This window comes from Varanus komodoensis, unplaced genomic scaffold, assembly GCF_004798865.1.
Source record: "Varanus komodoensis strain SLA01 unplaced genomic scaffold, ASM479886v1 scaffold5, whole genome shotgun sequence".
NCBI classification, from domain to species: Eukaryota; Metazoa; Chordata; class Lepidosauria; order Squamata; family Varanidae; genus Varanus; species Varanus komodoensis.
The window spans coordinates 16,246,221-16,268,503 of NW_025336087.1; the positions used below are offsets into that span (position 1 = coordinate 16,246,221).

Below are 22,283 nucleotides of genomic sequence, written 5' to 3' on the forward strand. Positions count from 1 at the left end.
GAGACCCCTGGTTTAAACTATTGGATAACTATTGGTTTGGTGCTAGTCCCAGAGAATAGGAAACACGGTATGGTGAAATAGTCAGAGCTGTTTTCCGTTTTTACTGGCCTAGCTTCAGTTAGTGCAGGAAACTATTTTGTTCAAGCAAATCAAGATACAAGTATGTTTTCCTAAAAGAATGAGAGGTAATAAAACCTATTTAAGAACAACTATACATACAAGTAACATCTATTCCATCTTGCCTGATGAAGAGTTCTGTGTTCTTCAGAAACTTGCATGCACTAAATTCTACCAAAATAGAACCTTTAACTAATATATGTCTCTGAATAGAATCAGAATTATTGCATATTTCTCCTGCTGATGACTCTGCTTCATGTAGATGTTAAATAGCATGGAGGACAAAAATGAATGCTATGAATTGTACAGATATCATAGAAGAGAAAGGATTCCCCATTAACAGAAGGATCTTTGCTAGATAGAGAGTAAACAGCTCTGAAAGCCTTAAGGCATTTCTGCATAGCCAAAACCCTAACTTGAATTGGTAAAGCAAGCCAAGTACTTAAGAGGCTGTTTGAATCATGTGTATTATGTGATTAAATCAGAGTTAGTTTTGTTTATTATTCTTGTATTGATTTAATTCTTCCTCTTTGTCTTGTATTGATCTCTACTATGTGCAAGAGGAACATTTAGACAATGGTTGTCCTTTATTCTATGAAGAAACAACAAAGAAAGCCTGGCAACAAACTGTTAAATTAAACATATTCCCCAAGGAGTACTGCCTGGAATGAGTATCTGGGTACAGACAAAGGTCTTTTGCACTTTCTTTGAAGTGTCTCCTTTGCAGTTCTTTTGTATAGATGATACCAGCTTTCACCTTCGGAGATGCCTATGAACAGATCCAAGGTGATAGCTAATTTAAGTTACTCTGCATAGTAGCAGTCTCTGCCTGCCTGGCAAGCCCATTCGTCTGGAGCAACCCACAGTGTAGTAACACGTTGGTCCATACATAGAAAGATTTAACAGAATTAACTGGGGAAGGGGCAGATTAATCATCAGACACAATAATAATTGCTCCAGATATTTACAGTGTGGGCATTCCTATTGTGTTTTCATCTGACCATTCCTTTTTAAAACAAGAAATCATCTCTCAAAAAAGCGGTTACGCTGGTTATTTTTACTAGTGTGCATAAAATACTGTGTATGATGTTTTACTGTACTTAGCGTATCCAAGAGTCTCCATCCTTTTTGTCATAGGTGAATTTGGAGTGTCATAGCTGGTCACAAAACATTTAATTTCTCATAAGATAAGTGAGACTAAAAGAAAATGAACTTGCTCACCCAAGAACTTAAGTGTAAGGCAAAGGTGATGTCTGCGCTCCAAAACACAAACCACTTTTCTGAACATAAAGATGGAGCCTGAGGGCAAGACTTCACTTTGCATTCCAATCTCCCAGTTATTTTTATATATATATATATATATATATATATATATATATATAAAATATCTCTTAAGAATCTTTTAAAAAGGAGTGACAGGGAACTTGGTGGATGCCAAAAGAGGCACAACATTAGAGACCCCAGCCATATTTGCTATTATACCAACCGTTTTAACATTTATGCCAGAGAATGGAGGATTATATTATTGAACAAGTGAGTTTCTATTAAGTTAAGAAGATGGCATCATTCATAGCCAGGAGACAAAATATTCAAGCCATTCTTGCTTGAATGCGCAACCTTGCCCATGCTTTCAGTTTTTGAGATAGCTGAAAGAATCAGCTGTAAACCAGTATAACATCATAGGAAATATTTACCCCACCCAAAAAAGGTATAACATCCCTACAGAAGTGTAGCAAATCCAACAGAGTTTTTGATACTTGATCACTTTTGGCCCTCAGGTTGGAAATGCATTGAAAGTCTGTTGGACTCAAATGCAATCAGATTTCCAAGGTCACACCTTCCTGAACACCACAAGGCAAGTGATGCACAGCATTCCCTGCAATGATAACTAGCCACACAAGTGCTTACTTACCAAGATTCAGGGCTCCAGATAAACAAGACAAAAAAGTTGGATTGATATGCTGATTTATTTATATCACACTTGACTGTTTTGTTTCTTCTCCTTTGGGGTTGTTTTGTCATTACATTTTAGAACTTATTTCCATATGGAAAGAAACATCCATTAAAGTAAAAGATGGGATTCTTTCAGTTTTAAGAAAAAAGCATCTTGGTTCGTATTTAGCACTGAAGCCAACTCCTGCAGACTCATTACCTAGCTTTGGATGGGTGTGGTATGTGTATGTGGCTTTGCCTTGCCATACAATTCCCCAGGTGTTCCTGATTGTGCAGTAGTAATAGCTATCCACAGTAAAGTCTGGTTAAAATGAAGGGGAAAAAAATCAAGGCATGAGATTCAAGATTTCTGAGGGAGACAGTGGAAGCAGAATAAAAGCCTGAATGCTAGAAAAATAGGCCAAAGAGAAGAAAGACAGAACTGGAGTAAGCAGGTGGTTTCTCCTCCAGAGTTAAGAAAAGAAACTATTCTTCTGATCAACTAACTTTTGTTATGTAAAATTACAAATAGGTGAACCTTCCTTTAGTTTACAGGTCAATATAACAAAAGAAACAGCTATGTTAGCATTCCATAGGATAGTTAATTCATGCAACTGGACCAGACTGAAATTCCAGATTAATTAGGAGTGACTAATCCCCTTCTTTTAAGGTGGTTCCTTTTTTTGCAGAGTCAACTTAGAATGTATTGTTTCTTCTAATTTTTCTCTCTTGAATTGCTATCTTATCCTTGGGTATGTTATGTCTGTTCTTTCTTGCCACTCCTTTTCAGAAAAACTCTGCTTTTCCACCATTTCAGACACATCTTGACTTTCTATTCACTTCTCTTTTACCACTATCTTCTCTTTCCTGGGCTTTTCATCTCCCAAACTACCTCTTTAACCAGAATCTCTTTTCATATCCATATACAGCTCCTCTGCAGTATTCTTATTAACATTACATTGTGTTTATAGTCTGCCTTTCTTCCTGATCTGAGTAACTCAAGGTGGCCTACAAGGTTTTCCTCACCATTATATCCACACAACAGTCTTCTGAGGTAGGTTAGGCCTAGAGTATGTGACTGGCCCAAAGTCACCCAGTGAGTTCCATGGCAGAGGGAGGATTAGACCTAGTGAGTCTCAGTCCAGAACTTACTACTACACTGCACTGGCAGTCGGTAGAGCTAATGAACCCAATCCACAAGAATGGCTAGGAAAAGCATCTGGAAAAGAACAGATGTTCAAAAGGGAGCAGTAGTTAGGGAATACTCCCTGGCTCAAAAGATTAAAGAGCTGAAACAGGGGAGTAGATGCTAGGAAAGACAGCAGGGATCTCCCAGTGCATTCAGTCTCCCAGTGCAGTCAGTAACACACAGGAACAAATGGACAAGAAAAGAAATCTCTCTGCTGTAGCAAATGTGGTAATGTCTCAGACCGACTCTGTAGCTACTTATCTATGGCTAGCATCATTATCTAGGCATTCTTTCTGAGCCAGCAACTCCTTATCTTATGCTCTATGGTCATTCATCCTAGCCCTACTGCTACTTATCTGCGCTATAGACTGTTATCCTGATCATATCAGTACTTACCTACATTATCCTATAGGCATCCAGAGTGATCCTGCAGATACTTACCTGTACCACCGAGTGAGTATACATTCTGCTCCTTAAGCCACTAATATCACTCTGTGACCTTTTATCCTGAGCCCAGCAGCCACTCACTGGTATTGATTCCTTCAGGGGCTTTGCCTTACGCTGCAGCTACTGCTTACAGTTCCCAAGAAGTGGGTCTGAACTTTCAAATACAGACTTCAGTGATCCTGTGCTGTAACTAAGTCCACAGTTGCAGCATTTATGTGGTCATGTACTTAATTTGGGGGACAACAGGAGAAAGGGACATGTCTGCCTTACTGAGGGGGCACTCCATGTCCCCTTGCTACCTTGGGGATACAGCCCTGTTGAAAGGAGCTACAGTCTGTATAACTGCTCCACAGACTTTGGAAATTGGGCGGGGCGGGGGTCTTCCACTGCAGTCCTGCTTCACTTTCTTCTGTTATATGGATTTGTTTCACCTGGATTAGGTGTCTGAAAAGGGCTGATAATTGTCCCTTAAGTATATTTAAATTGTTTGTGATCTTCTGAAATTTCTTGTTGGCAGCTGTCATGCCACTTATGATAAATTTTAGAAAACATATGGCCAAATCTTTACACACACATGCTCAGCATTGTATTTTTCTAATCCATCTTTCTTGTGTTGTATCTATGATATGAAAGCTTGATAGTAATACAGTTGCTTCTAAAACATTTTTGTATATTCCTCTAGTCAGAAGAAGCTTTGCATGGCTAGAAATTAAGTAAGGTTGTCTGTCACAGACTTAGGAATACAGCTGTCTCCTATCTAGAAGAGACTACATTTAGCCATTGCTGTCTGCTGGCAACGTCTTCTCAATTCATTTCATTAAAACTCTTGTCTACCCAACACATTACTCTTTTTGTCACTGTTTTGGCTACCATTAGCAATTTCAGGGAGAGGGAAGCGAGAATTGTAGCCAATTTCACCAGCCAATACTATTGATGGTAGCTTTATAAAAGTTCCCCTGTGCTTCATATAATGGATTGATTGATTATACTTTGTACATATCTCTTCTTTGCTCTAATGGATAAACATGAACAACAGTTTCCAATGCATATTTATACTTTTTAAAGTTAAATTAGCATTTACTGCTCTCTGTACTCCTGCTGTTTCCCTAATTCTGAAAATAGACACACATTATTACAGGAGTAGAAATTAATATCCCCATAAAAGTATTTCTGTCGTTGTTATATGATGATTATTTAAAATTAATGTACTTCCTAAGACTTATCCAAGAACCATTTCTACACCATGCTCTTGCAGAACTGGCACTGCAGCAAAAAAAAAAAAAAAAAGGAGATTAGAGTGAAGTATCTAGGTCTGTACTGGTTTTATGGCAGAGTAGCAGGAAATAATGTAGAACTTCTTAATTCAGTTGCTTAAGTGCAGGCCTTTAGGCTAATTCTGACATGCTAGTCATCCAGGGAGGAAATAAATCATTACACTGGAACCAGCACTTTCACATCCTGAAGCCCCTCCAGCAAACTCTATCAGCACAATAACCTTTCTCAAGAACTGGGCACACAGGATTGGCACTGAATACTGTTTTTAATCTATTGGAAACCTATATTTTTGTGTGCATTTGCAAAACTCCATAACAAAATGTTAATGGGACTTAAATCAATTTCTTCTCACTACGACAAAACAAGTTCAATTATGGCAGTTAAAAGGATTTTAGAAGGAGCATTCCTAGATGCATAATGGTACAGCTGGTTTATGGGAATTTCTTTATATATGTAGTCCCTCTGGTATTTAATTTACTTCTCAGAGGCCTACTGTTTGGTGGGGTAAGGTGACTGCCCCAATTTACAATCCCCTCTGCTGTTCTGCCTGACACCTGGCTGTTTCTTGAAAGACATTGCTATGTATGCCCTGTAGCCTCTTTCAGGCTTCCTAGGCAAACCTGCTGCCCTCTGGCATGCTAGTGGACAATATCTTGTCTCCTGGCTTAAAGGAGGTTCAGCTGCCAGACTGGTTGGCTTCTATGCATGGAATGGGGAGGGGGCACCCTCTTGTTTACCTCTAACAGCAAAATGTCTTCAGCCAGCCCTGCCTCTTCCACATCCCCTCCTGATTATGATGTTGGGTTAGACCTTGAAGATTGGGGCCTTCTGTGAGCTACTGTGTAATTCAGTTGTGGAAAATAGGCTCCACTGATACCTGTATAACTACTGTAAATTTTTCTTTATTACTTGAAATATTTATATACTATCTTGCCTGATCAAATAGCAGGGTGCTGTACAAAATTCATTAAAACAACTGAAATAAAATAGAAACATTCAAACAAACAGTCTACTAAGCTAGGTATTAAAATCAGCAAATGCCACTTAGTACTATTTACTCCAAATCAGTCTCATGGTCATGGATTTAATGACATGATTACAAAGATTGTGTGAGAAGACTAGTCACATGATCATAATGATCTGGGAAAGCCAGAAGTCTCACGGATAATGGAATCTATTACCTTTAAGAAGTAGTCTGAACGGAAGCTTCTATGCACTGAATTTGGTGCTGTAGGACAGTGTTCAGAATTTCAGAAAATAATATAAGGATTAAAAGATTTCACGCTGTATGGAACTTTGCACATCTTTCAGCCATGTGGATTATCAACCACCCATGAGCCTCCCAGTGGTCAAATTTGTCATGTGCACAGCTGAGTGCCGGGTCCAAAGCTGCCCAGATGGTATGAAACCTAGGGCAGAGGTGAGGCCTCTGCCCCAGTAAGGACCTACCTGTGTGTAAGGCTCTGGTGCACAGTGTAGCATGATTGGAAGCCGGGGGGGGGGGGGTTACACAAGTGCATGTGGGGGAGGGGCAGCATTTTTCAAGGTGCTAGTGAAAATTGCCTTCATTTTTGGGCTGTCCTAGTTATGGGTGTAATGACATCTAACAAGATCATGTGCAAAGCCCTATTTCATGACTGTCATGATCTGGGAATGCCATAATGCTCAGTGATCATGAACAAATGTTAACTTTACAGAAGCATCAGCAAAACATTAGCAGTGTTTTAAATGATTTCACAAAAATAAATTTCTAATAGCTGCTGGATTCATTAGAAAGAAAAACTATGCACAAATCTGGAGCAAGTAAATTTTGCTGATTTCAGCCATTTCACATTAATTATAGGCTCTCCGGATTTTGTTTTTCTTTGCTTTTTTGTCTTCATAGTTTACTTCAAAGTGTAAACTAGATGCCATGTTTTCATATCTTACGTTTTTCAGCACATATATTAAAAACAGGTTTTACACTGTAAATAGTGACACACTCCTAGTTAATGAAAGACAGAAGATGAAAGCTTTCACTGTGATGCTGAACCATAAACATACAATTGCTATTTATCCTTTGGAAGAGAAAAGTAAAGCCCTCAAGTGAGAAGCTGATGCTTGACAAATGTCAGCCAGCCAGTCTTCCTGTTTCGCTGACATGTGAGGCAGGGGGTAGAGAGATGGGATGAAACCCACATGGGTCTTCAGATAAGAGGCCCTGTTACTAATAACCCATGAATGATGGGTCATTAGTGCTTCAGGGATTCATCTGTGTCACACTCTGGGTTATTTTACATAGATTGCATCTGGTCCACATATGCCCAATGAGTTTCTTTTTTATTAATATTTCCACTGACATGCTGTCTTTCCATCAGAAACAGGCCTCAGACAAGCCCACTGTAAAACAAGAATGCAAATAATCATGCAGCAATTTTTAAAAACTATATCAGCTTTGCCATAATGAGAGCAGAGAAGTTCTTTCTTGTTTTGTTTTGCACTCCCTTCTGTATCAGTCTTTTTGTATCAGTGTGAATTCATTGTGTATCTTTTTTTGGTCTTTCTCTCAGGGTTAAGGTCACAGTCCTATTGATTGCACACCTGCTGCCTGGAAGCTCCAAACTTGGAGGCTTTCAAATTTCCCATGCCCTGCTGGGCTGAAGATGGCAGGGTAGGAGGAGTGGCAGAGGCAATCTCCACCTCACCATCCTCCATCATGAGTGATTTTTGCTAGCAAATTTTTTCAGCCACCCTGCTCATCACAGTGCTTCCTTTCCTCTGTCCCAGAGGTTGCTTTTCCAAGCTAAAAGAGGCTGCAAGGCATGGGTCTCCTTGTGCCAGTTGTGAGGGTAAGGGACCTGGGGTCAAATTCCAGCTCCCCTTCGTGAGGTCCAAGCATTGTCTCTGAGCTCTGAGAGGTTTTGTGAGCCATTCTTTGGTCCCTGGGATGCTCACCAGATACCATAGGATTGCTTTCTAAGTTAATCACCCTAGATCCTTGTTGCAACCACAGTGAACAATCTGGTTTCATATACTTAGATGTGAAAGATGAAGAAAGGGTCTATTGCTATACAACAGGAAGCTGTTGACAGCATCTAAATAAAGAAGCTGACAGAGTGCATATCAGTAGCCATATGTGGTCAGGAGGTGGAAAGAGCTTCCATGATTTGTCATGGAGTACGGGTGGTAGACTTGACAAGGGTTTTTTTTCCCTGTTTTTAGTTCAGCTTTGTCCAACTTCCAGATGTTTTATTAGGCTACAACTCCCAGGATCCCCAGTCAGCATGGCCAGGTTGAGGAAGGCAGCTGGGGGTGGGGTGGGGTGGGGTGGGGTGAGGGGGGAGAGAGAGAAAGAGAGTGTTTGTGTTTCAGATGATGGATACATTTTACTTGTTTTCTCCATACGTCTGTAGTAGTCCTCCTGTTCATTAGGTGAGTTCTGTGAAACTTGCCAGGGACACAGCTCTCAGAAGGAATGAATTTCAACATTTGAGGAACAAATGATGACTCCAGGGTTGGATGTCATCACCCTATCTAGAGATAATTAATTCTGTGGCTGGATAGAGAGGACACGAAGAGCATCCGTGAATCTTACCAGGATGTTAATATACCACAAGGGGCAAAGGACTAGTCTGGTTGCAATTCAGAAAGCATTCTTCTGTCAGTTCTGCCTTTGTTTGCAGACAGGAAGCCTGCTTCCAAGTTAAATAATTTACTCTTCACAAGTTTATGAAGAATTCATGGTAGTGTTCTTGCCAGAAAGAGTTAGACTGGTCTACTAAAAAAAATTGATGGCATCTCTTTGTAGATGGAAGCATTCATTCTCTCAGAATTTGGACAGCTTTATTGAGCCTTATGTAAAGGTACTGATACGTTAAGTAATGTGCATTCTAAAACATTTACATTATAACCCTATGTATGTTCCATGGGACTTACTCCCAGGTAAGACATATCAGATTGCACTATTGGGTGGCAATCCCATAATACTTCATTGCTGTCAAATGCCTTCAAGTCTTCTCCAAGTTATAGCAACCTTCTGAATAAATGCTCTCCAAAGAGTCCTGTCCCTGATAGCACTTCTCTGCTGTGTTGCAAGGTGGTGACTTACTTTATGGAATTGATCCATCTCATTTTTGGTTTTCTCCTTCTGCCTTTGACTTGCCTTAGCATTTGCTTGAAGTACAACAGCTTCAATTTCATTATTTTTGTTTCCAGGGAAAGTCCTGGGTTGATTTGATCTAGGACTTGTTTGTCTTTTTGTTGGTCCAGGATATCTGGAAAGGTCTCCCCCAGAACAATGTTTCAACTCATCAGTTTTCTTCCTGTCAACTTTTTTCACTGCCCAGTTTTCTCACACATGCATAGTGATCAGGAATATTAGAGTCTGAATGTTCCTGGCCTTGGTCTCCAGTGAAACATCCTTATACTTGATGATATTTTCCTTCATTGCTGCTCTTCCATGTCTCCGTTTTCTTTTTATTTCTTGGCTACAATCTCCATTTAATTTGATGATTGAGCCAAGGTATGCAAAATTTTCACAGGTTTTACAATATCTATTTCTTTATTATTGACCTTACAGTTGTGTAATCCTTCTGTTGTTTTCTTAATATCCAGTTGCAGTCCTGCTTTTGTATTTTCTTCTTTCATCAGGAGTCATTTCAATTCATTACTGCTTTCTGCCAGTAATATTGTATCATCTGCATATCTTAAATTATGCATCTTCCACCAGTTTCCACTTGTTCTACTTCTGATCCCAGTTCAGTTTTCCTTATGATATGTTCTGCATACGGATTGAACAAATAGGGAAATAAAATATGCTCTTGTCTGTTGCTTTTGTCCTTAAAGACATCATTCTGTTTATTTTCCATATTCAGTTCTAATAGTACCTTCTTGTTCATGATCCATGTTACACATCAGGTCAGTCAAGTTCTGAGGTACCTATTTCTTGCAGAACTATCTATAGCTTCTCGTGATTCACACAAAGTCTTTGCCTGTAGTCTATGAAGCAAAGACTGTTCCGGAATTCTTTGGTGAACTCCGCTAGGCAACATATATTTGGGATATGATCTCAAATGCCTTTTCTTTTTCAAAATCTAAACTGGGCATTTCTCAGTACTGTTAAAGGAAATTGGACTTCCTTTGAGTGGATATGTATAGGTTAGTGGGTCTAAAAGAGTGAAGAAACAAGCTTACAATTGCAACTAGAGGGGATTTGTTTAGTTTTCCAGTGAATAGATGGTATATCCATTTTAGGCAAAAGTGAACCTTTCCAGCTGCTACTGTATGCCTCTGCACTACATGGAAACAATTCTTACTCTTAAAAGTTTAGCACTAGTGCTCATAGATGCACATGACCTGACATTCTCTCATAGCAATCCAAGAGAGCATTTCTCTTCAGGAGTTAATACTTGAAGGAGATTCAAGATTACAGATGATTTGGCTATGAAGTATAGTCTACCTAGTCCAGTATTAAATACCAAGCTTTTGGAAGGTTATATTTCAGTTTGTTGAAGGGACAGGCAGGGCTAATTCTAGTTCACCTATCTCTTGTTTCAAAGAACTACAACATACTAGGTTATTTTTGCCTCACTGTAAGTTCGTAGGGTATTCTCAGTTAGAGGCCATTAGTCCAATCAACAAAGAATTTCTTGTATTCAATCCCCATGCTAATATATGAGGTTTAAACAACCTAATATAGCAGTCTGAATTTGTCTCCCATGTTAATTACTAGGCCTTTTGATGAAGGCAGTGTCTTACTTCCAGGAGTTTCATCTTTATGGTAAAAGCACCTTGACTACTCAGCACAGAAGCCAAATAGAAGTCACTTTTCAAATCTGAGTACAGTGAAGTTTGGGGCATTTTATGTGAAACAATCAGAGCAGCTAATTGCATCAGGAAACAATTATGTCTGACTTCCAAACATTTCTTCTGCTTAGCAAGATGTATTTATTTATTACATTTAGAACATGAAAACATAAAAAAGCCATGCCAGATCAGACCATTTGCCCATCCAGTCTAGCACCCCATTCACATAGTAGCAAACCAGCTGCCAACGGGATCCTTCAAGCAGGATCCTCAGAAGAGTTCCACCTGCCCAAGTGCCTCAGCAGGCAGATGCACATAGGCATACCACCTCTGATAACAGAGGTAGCACATAGCTAACAAGGGGAATAGCCATAGAAAGCATTCTTCTCCATGAATCTATCCAACCCCTTTAAAGTCATCCAAACTGGAGGACATCACTACTTTCTGTCACACTGAATTCCATAGTTTATCTGTGCACTGTGTGAAAAAGTTCTTCCTTTTATCTCTTCTGACTCTCCCACCAATCAGCTTCATGGGATGACCCCCACCCCCAAATTCTAGTATTATTAAGAAGGGTGAGAAACACTTCCCTCTCCATTTTCTCCACTCCTTGATTTTAAACACCTCTATCACATCTCCCCTTACTCACCCTTTTTAAGCAAAACAATTCAATTTATTTATTTGTATGTATGTATGTTTGTATTTATAGGCCACCTATAATTGCCAAGGCCTTCCTAGGCAGCTTACAATGCATTAAACATATTAACAGAGTAAAACACATTAAAACTAATTAAAGCATAATGAATTAAAAATCTATAAAAGCAAATAAAAAGGGCCATAGCATGCAGGCTAAATGTTTTTTAAAAATTCCTAAAAGGATATATCTTTGCCTGGCACCAAAAGGAAAATAGAGATGGCGTCAGGCAAATTTCCCTAGGGAGGGAGTTCCAGAGATGGGGAGCAGCATTAGAAAAGGCCCTTTGCCTAGTTTGCCACCCTTCTCATCTCCCTGAGAGGTGGTTCTTGTAGAAGGGCCTCCTGAGCTGATCTAAGGGGGCAGGTAGGTATATATAGGTGCGGACAGTCCTTTAGATTATAACTGTTCTTTATAGAGGAGTTGCTCCAATCCTTTCATTATTTGAATTGCCTTTCTCTGCATTTTTTCCAACTCAATAGTGTCCTTTTTCAGATGTGGAAACCAGAACTGTGCACAATATTCTAAGTGCAGTTGCACCAGAAATGTGTATAAAGGGAGTACAATCTTGGCAGTTGTATTTTCTGATTCTTTCCAAATGATGCCTCACATGGAGCTTGCTTTTTACCACAGCTGCACACTGAATCAAACTTTCACTGAGCTGTCAACCGTAAGTCCAAATGCCCACCACATTTCTTCACTAATATGCCTAATAGCTCAAATCCCCTGGGTGGTTCACAACAATTAAGCATGATAAAACATAATATAAAACTTTTAGTTTAACAGTCTGTGCTGACAGACAGCTGAGCAATAGTGATATCTTGATTAGAGAAGGACAAATCTGTCAATTTTGGTTTCTCATTTTTCTGGATTCCAGATTTGGTTCATCCAGTTTGCACACCAGAGAAAGCAAATGTAGTGTAATAGCTAAGAGTGCTGGACTGGGACTAAGGAGATTCATGTTCTAGTCCACACTCAGTCATGAAATTCATTGGGTGATTTTGGGCCAGCCACTGACTCTCAGCCTAGACTGTCTTGCAGAATTGCTGTGTGGATAAAATGGAGAGGAGAAGGTTTCTGTAAGCCACTTCAAGGTCACTGCAGGGAAAAGGCAGGATATAAATACACTAAATAAAATAAAGGATTTTTAAAAGGCTTGCATTAAGTATTTTATGTGCATTTCTTCTCAATTGCCTTTTGTATTCAACTTAGCCTATTATGTATATTTAAAGCATTTTCCTGAATGATGTAATGTAATGCATGTTATTTTGACTCATACTCATTTTTGCATGGATTTTGCCCCCCCCCCCCACACACACACACAAATAGACACATTTGGTAAAGTGTCACTTTCACAGGATAGACTGTTTCAATTTAGATAAAGTTTAGGAAGTATATAAATACAGTACAAACCAAACAGATCTTTTTCCCTCTTCCTGATTCTTATATATTAGAAAATGTTCACATTTAATTTTGCTCCTAAACTCTAGCTTTTGGTGATATTGATGACATTAGATGATGATGTTGTTGTTAATACATTTACTACCCTGTCTTTGTTCTTTGCAATGAATCCAAGACCACTTGCAAGTTTCTCCTTCTCTCAATTTTATCCTCACAACAACAACCTTGTGAGATTGATTAGGCTGAGAGTCCATGACTGATCCAAAGTCACCAATGAGCTTCACGACTGAGTGGGGACTAACACTTGGTTTACCAAGTCTCAGTCCAACATTTGAACCTTTTCTGTATGGTATCATAGGCAGCCTCTCTCTTTTTCCCTGTTCAAGAGGGCAACAGGATTTTGAGTTTGGTCCAGATGATTAGCTTTTGCAGATTTGCTACCATGGAAAAAATAGCCCAACAGCAAATCATTCTAAATATAATCAGAAACTAAGTAGAAAAGCCACTCTTGCAATATTAGTGAATACTTTGCAATGTCTTAGGTTTGTAAAGGCTCTTGTCAAAATAGCTAGGCAAACCAAACCGTTTGTGCTGTGTATACTTTTGTGGTTATGACTAAGTAATCAGATCCCTTTTTCCCCTCCCTACTGGGACAGTGGCTGCAAAAGTATTTCTCAGTCAAGATGTGTGGTCGAATTTCTTTATGTAGGAATGAGCTTAAGTGTAAATGAACCACAAGAACGTATGTCTCTTGTTAACACACCTCAAGCCCGTAGAATATTTTATGATGTATGTCTTTAATTCTCCAAGCCTGAATTTGTTGATAAGCAAGAGCAATGAGTTTAACTACTTAGAATGACCTATATACCATTATGTTAATTTTCCTAATGTAATAATAAGAGGCTACACCCAACATGGACTGCCATTCATGGACTTTCTCTTCCTCTGTACTTCCCATATCTGCTAGTGGATGGGCATTACTGGAGACAAGCCAGTGAATACAGAAGTTTCCACATTATTATGTCATTGAGCAATGTGAGTTAGTAAAGAGCTGAATTAAGTGTTAAGCTTGAAATATTCAAACACTTGGTGGTGTTCCGCTTTTTCTTTTTACATTCTGTTTACGGGCAGCAGGCGGACATTTTTGCTCACCTAGGGCAATATGTATTAATGAGTGAAACTAATTCATGTAGTAACATCTATCATTTAAAAATAATGCCCTAGCTGCATCCAAGTATATTGCCACGAATGTAGTGTTTTAAATTGAACTCCAGTGTTAAATTTAATGCCACCATTGCACATAGCAGAATATGTGGCCAGTATGAAGCCTTCAGTTTGGAACTCACCCATGTACTTTGATGAATTATTGACTTTAGAACTTGTTTGTGGGGAAAGTCCAAGTGCATTTCACCTGTTGCATTAATGCAGGTGTAGATTTTAATTTTTCCAAAAGCTTATGCTAGAGAAGTAGTTCTTACTCCCTTCTTGACTAGTAGATGCTTTGAATATGGCATTACAGAAAGGCCAGATAAGCAAATAGTCTCTCCTTCTAGCATCCCATTGCTACCTATTCTCCCATGTAGCCACATATATTTAGAGAGCCTCATCCTAGTCAGGAATACAAACATCCACATCGTGCCTTGTTGGGTGGGGGGTGGGGTTTTTATTTCCATACTGAACTTTGAGGCTCAGCAGTATAATATATAATATCATGTAAATATGTTATAATAGTTTAGGTCATATGTGTGTATGTAAGCTTAGGTCACAGAACACTAATCAGAAAGAGCAGTGCCTTGTCTTTCTTTTTTTCTTGAAAGGCTCCAGGCAGCTGTACACAAGAACTGAGTCTAGGGAAACTTGGGAGTCTTGAGAACTAGAAAGCTGTGCTGGCCCTGAACTAGGCAAAGACCCAGTTCATGGAGACTTCCTGACCAAACTGAACAAAAGATCACTTCCCCACATGCACACACACACAGCCCTTGTTACATACCTATGCAGTTTCATGCTCCTCCTAACTCCCTTCATCCCATTGCCCATGTGGCTTACATCAGCTCCATTCTTGCCCAGCAACATTGCCTTTGGGTCCAGCATTTCAACCAACCTTTCCACAACGTAAAGCTGGTGATGATTTTGAAGAGACTAGAAAAGAAAAATGTGGAAGATACGTTGATAACAAAAATGAAACTAGTTTTATTTTAGCCATAGTCCTAAACAGGTAAGTGCAGGTTGAAGTATAAGAATGTTTATCATTTTGGGTGTGATACCTGCTGATGGGCAGGGCATTTTTTAGTTATATACCCTGGTAAGTAAATGTTTTATACTGGTAGCTTCTCTAATCAGGAGCTACCCCATGAATAAGTGTGTGGAATGTGTTATTGTGCAGGGCAATGGGAAGCGAAGGAACCCCACTGCATCTGCAAAGACCACAAGAAATAGGAACTTTCCAGTGAGATAGTTACACATCGTTCTCATACAGAGAGGAGATTGATTAATAATAAATTTAAATGGAGCAGAGAACATAACCAAGTCCAAATAGTTTTCCAGTATAGTTGTTAGACTTTCTAGGAAAATATTTCATAATACATGGACCATACTGCAACTTATATTCCTTCAAATCCCATATTGAAAATTTGAGAACAAAGCCCCAGTAAATGTGTCAACACAAACTGTGTCATGATGGATGTGCCAGCATGGTAAAAAGCAAGAATTCTACACATATGCAAGTCTTGGCAAACTTTGCCTCTAATCTGAAATTATTTAAAAGAAAGGCAAATGGCTATTCCCTGTCTTATTAACAGTGGCATATGGCATGTCTGCTTTATTCAGAGATGTTTGTATATATCTGACTTTTGGCTAGATGTCCTAAAAGCTTCAAATGCTTCAAATTTGTATAGCAATTATGGCGTTTGTGTGCATGTAAGAGTATTTAAGTTACTTTATCTGTCACATCACCTCATTCTTGTCATTATTAGAATAGACTCTCTGTCACCCAAAATCATCGGTGGGTGCTTTGCTTTCTCTATTGAGATGTCTCACATCTGCTTTTCCAGTTTTGTGTGGTTCATTTTCAGCTGAGAAAACAAATGCCTAACAACGTTGTTACCCCTCTTTCAGATCATGTCCCAGATCAGTTGGCACAAGTCATAGAGAGAGTTAATTTTTTATTTATATATTTGAAGTTGTTAAACTGTGCTGAGGTTCTAAGGCAGGCATATCTCTGAGTCCTGGGAGTAGATTTATTACCTTACCTATTAACTCCACATATGGCACAACTCCGTTGACTTCTAAAAAGTCAGTGGGAATTGATGCAAGCTGCAGATTCCTACTTCTTTTCACATTTAGCTTTATCATGTAATATTATCTTCTGAAAAGCAACTGTACACTATAGTCTTGAACAAATAAGACATGTTGGAAAAGAAGTCATAGAACTTTGATATAAGGAAACAGTGTACTAGAGGGTAGTTTTGGTTCATCCTTGATGCATGTAGTATCCTCCATGAGGTGGAACTGCCACATAAATAGACTTATCTCTATTGATATTTATCACATTTAATAATAAATTATTTATTAATTACAAATGATAAATTAATTAATAAATTAATGCTATTGATATTATCAAAATTACTAATTTAATAAAAATTAAATTAATGATTAATTATTATTAATTAATAACCTATTTGAATAAAATGGTCTTCATCTTGTGCCAAAAAGAAGACAAGGATGGTACCAGGTACGCCTCCTTGGGGAACATGTTCCAAAGACTGGGTACAACTGCTGAAAAGGCCCTTATCCTAGTTAGCACTGTCAATTGATATTGCGAACCAGTATGTTGTGGTGGGTAGAGTGTTGGACTAGGGACTCGAAAGATCTGGGTTCTAGCCCCCACTTGGTCATGGAGCTCACTGGGTGACTTTGGGCCAATCATTTACTCTCCACCTAGCCTATCTGATAGTGTTGTTGTAATAATAAAATTAAGGTATGCGAGCCGCCTTGGGTTCCTCAAAAGCGTAAAAAAGAATATAAATGCAATGTAATAAGGAGGAGTAGTAGTAATACTATCTTGTGGAAGTATAATTCTGCCTCTTCCCTTCAGCAATATGATTTCTAATAGTTTCCTCTCTTGCGCCTCCAACAGCCCCTGAGAAATTTTGTGTCAAGAGTTATATCTAGCTTTCCCCTGAATGATTCATTGACATGGAAAAGGCAGCATAGCTTGTGTTGAACAGTTAATTGTGTACAATTCTTTAATATGTACAAAATAGCGATGAAATAAGAAAATGATTTCAGATTGATCACGAACTGTTATAAATATTTTCAAGTTTAATTATTTCTCTTGCAGAAGTTAAGTTCTAATATGGAATTAGATGAAGTACCACCATGCTGAAAAAATACTGGAGGGCCAGTATGCATATCTCACTGAGCCTGGAAATCCTGGCTTATCAGAACCAGACAGTGTATACCAACACACTTAGTCATAATAAATTGGGATTCTTTGAAACCTTAGCTTGTGTTGATATATCAAACAGACCGCTGACTAAAAATTTAGTTTCAATATTATGCAATATAATGATGGATTGCAACACATTTCAGATAGCTGTAAGAATCAGTGGAAAGGCAATGGAATTAAGATTTTTTTTAATCAATTGAACGTCCCTGACATGGAAAATCATTCTGCTTAGCAAAGCTCCTAGACAAGTGTTATTGACTCATTGAAATATGGAAATATGAAGGTAAAGGTTTCCCCATGACATTAAAGTCCAGTCATGTCTGACTCTAGGGAGTAGCGCTCATCTCCGTTTCCTAGCTGAGGGAGCCAGCGTTTGTCCACAGACAATCTCCGTGGTCACGTGGCCAGCATGACTAAACACCGAAGTGCACGGAATGCTGTTACCTTCCTGCCAAAGTGGTATCTTTTTATCTACTTGCATTCGTATGCTTTCGAACTGCAAGGTTGGCAGGAGCTGGGACAAAGCATGGAAGCTCATATAGAAATGTACAAAAGCAAAACAGTAATAAATAGCTATAGCAAAGATACGGTTTGCCTATTTCTTCAGTATGTACATTGTGATACCTTTAGATCTTTGCAAAATGTGTTGATCAAATTACTGCACTATATATTTATTGTTGAGGGCTATGGAAGTTCATGACTTCATGGAAGCCACTGTTTTACATGAAAATGTACATGTGTAGCAGCTCTTTTGAACCTATGGTGGTTGGGTGTGGAGCCTGATGTTTGCACTGATGTTGGAGCTGCAGCTAGCTGGCATGGTTCCTTTTCCCTTTCAAACATTAAATGAGCATGTGAATAAGGCTTTTGTTTGCTTGTTTGTTTTTTGGAAGAAGGTTTGGAGCTTTGCATGAGTAGAGTGTCTCACAGAGCCCCTGTTTTGTACAAGTTGTTCTTTAATTGGTAAATGACACGGTCGGTATCAATGCAAGTCCAATACCAGTTCCTAGTGAATGTATTATGCTTAAGATTTTTTAAAATGTTTCTAATATTAAAAAAGCAACAGCAATGATGACTAAAGACATTGGGAAACTTGAAAAAATGTTCCTCAGGACTTTTAAATGTGATTAAATAGGCCCTTATGAACACTATAAACTGGAAAAATGAAATGGCTTTTTGACATCTGCAAGTATTTTTTAAAAGAAATATATCAAATATTGGCAGGCACAGAAGGTAAAGCCAAGAACTTGAAATGTAGGAATTTATCCGTACATGTCAAAATATTAGAATATAGCTATAAATCACATGCAAGAAAAGTAATAAAAAGTCCAGGCAACTAAATGCTATGCCATGCTGCTTAGCTGTCTTTTCCATCTACTTACTAGCTTCTCCTTAGTTCTTCATGTTGGCATCCCAGGCTGGATTGTCATGTTGACTCACAACAAGAGAGGGGAGAATCAGATTAAATATAAAAGTGACAAGTCAGCTATCGCTATGGGAGTAATTCATTACTGGTTTGGTCAGAGGAGTAAGCGACATCTATAAGGCATTCTTTCTTTCTCAAGCCTGAATGTAGTCTCCAAAAGATGAACTTTCCTTTTGTCTCTGTATATAGTTTTCTTCAAAGTAATCAACATAAATTTATTTCAACATGTGCTTTAAATTTCTAGACTTGATTCTGCTTCACCAAAATCATCTGACAGTGGATTGCCATCAAAAGGGATGCCTTTGGAGGCAAAAGGGATGCTCCCAGAGAGAGAAAGAAACTCCAGTGATCCTGAAGACCTCTTTGATGATATCTGACCATCTGATCAATCTTGAAGAAGACTATGACTTCATCTTGTTAAACTCCAGTTACTCTTCTGTCTACTTCAAAAGGAGGTGGAGGAGGAAATTACAAAGGCAGGAAGATTTGACATATTTTAGAATAATTTTTAACTATGATTTATCTTTTTCTAATAAAGTTTTTGCATGCAATCCCCCTAGTGGTCAATATTTTTCATACAAGACTGTTAAGACTTCAGGCAGTTGGTTTACATACTGTTGGATTAGAAAGGAAAATTAACCAGACCACCAAAGTGGAAGCAGTAAAAACTAAGGGGAGTGTAAAGCCTGAAGTCTATAGCTTCAGGAAAAAAGGTGTCTTATAAGTCCTGCATCATTTTCACAGGTAGTTGTAAAATATTTCCCAAAGATAGAGTTGACAAAGCCTCTCATATTTATCACTCTAGTATCATGCACCCTAATACACCTTTTTGGCACCCACCAAAGTTCTTTAGCCTCATACATTTGTTTTTAATTTGTTTTGCCTTAAAAAGTTACAGAAAAGCAAAGCCAGGCCTCCAGTTGCTCCCATATTCTTTCACATGGATTTCACCAGGCCCCACATAGTGGTCAGAGACATTGACTAAGTCAAACAATCCAGGGACCCACACTCAACGATTCAGTGTGGATTGTGATTGAATTGTGGGTTGCTATTGAAATATGGGTTATTCTGTTATCCAAAAACAGCTGCACTACCAAGCCATGGCCTGTTAACCACAAATTACCCATGAAAAGAATCCTTGGTTTGTTGTTGAGTTGCAAACTGTGACTTGTTCACCGTGATCCAACACTGATTTCAGACAACATGATAACCTTCAGTTCAGTGACAACCCACAGTCAGCTTTTGAGTTTGGGTTATACTGTCTGAACCCATTTATTTTTAGGAAATGAAGATGGCAGATTGCTGCAGGATAAAGCTTTTATCTGTAGCATGTGCATTTTGTGGTGGTGCTCAGGACCATGGAAGTAGATAATCCCATTTGGACACCAGTTAAGTCCCACATGTTGTCTCTAATTAGCTAGAGAGCTCATCATCTGCATATTCCATTTATGGAGTAAATTAAGCTGATATAACACTAGGCTCACTGCATTGCTAGAATCTAGAACAGTGATGGGCAATGTGTCCAGAAGTTGCACTGCTACTCATTTCAGATTTCCCATTACATATGTTTAAATGGCACTAGAGTTGCCCTGTGTCCTTTACAAAAGACCTCCATTCATCTATGTATTTGAAGGGTTGTCCAGTCCAGGTCCACACTGTTGATAAAGAACTTTAGGAAGGGACATCAGGGAAGAGTCTTGAAGGTACCCACACCCAGACAACAGAGTGAACTGTCACACTGGTCACCCAGTCATAGTCTTCCCCATTATGCTGAACTGTATTTCAATTTAAACTATAGTAATTTGTGTTAAATGTACACACACACACACAAGTTAGCATGTGCCACATTTTGCAAATGTGTTCACTTTTGTTCTTTCTTTTTTGGCAATGCCATTGAAGTAGATCTGACAAAGGAAGGCCCCCCTTCCAAGAAATACCACTCAATTGTTTAAAAGATCATTTCTGACATACCACTTCTTACAACAGAACAGAGCAAAGCATACATCCATGATAGTTCAGCCTTCTGGTATAGTTCCTCAGCCCTCCCCTTTTTATTTTTGTTTTTTAGTGAAGTTTGTTGAAGAAGACAAGTGTCATGGGCAGTTTTGCAATAAACTTCAAAGGAAGCCCAGGGTTAGGAATGCAGGAGTAGAAGACTATTTCCTTTCATAGTGTCAATTTCTGATATGTGCCACCTGCCATTGCACATAACTTGGACTGAAGTAGTAGTCTTAAAGTGGAACATATTTCAAAACATTACATTGAGATCCCAAGACCCTGAGGATGTGATCTATACACCTATTCCCCATGTTGGCTGGAGAATGCTGGGTGTTGTATGACTTTTTCTTATCTAAACATGCACAGGATTGCACCCTAAGAGGACATGTTCCTGGGCATGTTATACTTTTCCCCATTTCTTGCATTCCTGTAATGCAAGCAATCTCAAGTTTCCATTTGCCAGGGCTGAAAGTGAGCATTTTATTCTGAACCAGTAGTGTGTGATAGGAAAAAGGAAGATGTATCCTTTCCCTTTCCTTGTTCCTGAATGTGAGCATATCACATGAGGATCCTTCCTCCTGAAGGTTGCTCAGGTAAGCAGCCTCCTCTGCATGAGTTTTTTATAGTGGGCAAGCCATGTGGAGAGCAGAGAATGTTAACCTCATGACATCCCCAAGTCTTAACCCCCCTTCACTGCTATAAGATTTTAGGGCCTTGAACAGACCAATTCCTTCCCATTCCATCTACAAAACTATTTTCCTCCCACCCCCATCTTACATTTCAATAACATGCATCCAAGGCACTCTCAGATCTTTGCCATACTGTCTTTGGCTAGTTTTAAGAATTATTTTTCTTTTAATATGAACTTGCATACTTCCGCATACTATGAATCTGGAGAACTGGGAAGGGCAGTAATCGTGCACTTCAGAACTTGAAACCCAACTGGAGGAAGGCAGATGTCCATTGAATCACAACCCTCATGCCTCCCCACCCCCCACTGTCGAGGGTCACTGCTTGTGCAGCAAGTGGGGCTCCATTCCTGGTGAATGTCCTGTGGATGCTGGGTGTGTACACCAGGAACCTGGTCTCAGGATCACTACAAGATAGACCAGAGTCCAGAGGGCTAAGCCCAAGAAATCCAGTGGATTCCTACCCATAAAATGGAGTCCTCACATATCCCTAGTCTTTGCTGGTTGCTGCTGGGATGGATGGTGTAGTTCAAATAAAGGGAGAAGCTGAAGAAATGCCACAAGTAGATTTTTTTTGTTAAATGGAAGTCCCATTGCAGCAGTTAAATGCATGCATACATATATACATAGAGCAAGCAAGTGTGAGAGAGCCTTAGGGTTTTCTATATTTGTTTTGTCTTGCTAACATTTGGTGCCATGTTTTATAGCACTATCTGAATTCTACAATCATTAAGCTTACTTAATTTCCAGAACTATGCAGGACTAAACTAAGAAGAAAATATATTAACCTGAACATACGACAAGTTGTTATAGCAATATGGGTGAAAATACAATCCTTTCTTTAAACAATGTGCAAGATCTTGTTTAAAGACAAGAACTTGTAA

The 22,283-nt window shown here is 38.9% G+C and overlaps 1 protein-coding gene across 1 annotated transcript in view; it reads left to right on the forward strand.

The window, feature by feature from the left end:
- The window catches only part of XRCC4 (X-ray repair cross complementing 4), a 137,066-nt gene extending 117,803 nt beyond the window's left edge, over positions 1–19,263 (forward strand). Inside the window, exon 8 of the mRNA XM_044446276.1 lies at positions 18,957–19,263. Coding sequence (XP_044302211.1) covers positions 18,957–19,089 — 133 coding nt within the window. The 3' untranslated portion in view covers positions 19,090–19,263. The remainder of the gene's footprint in view (positions 1–18,956) is intronic.
- The last annotated feature ends 3,020 nt before the right edge of the window (positions 19,264–22,283 follow it).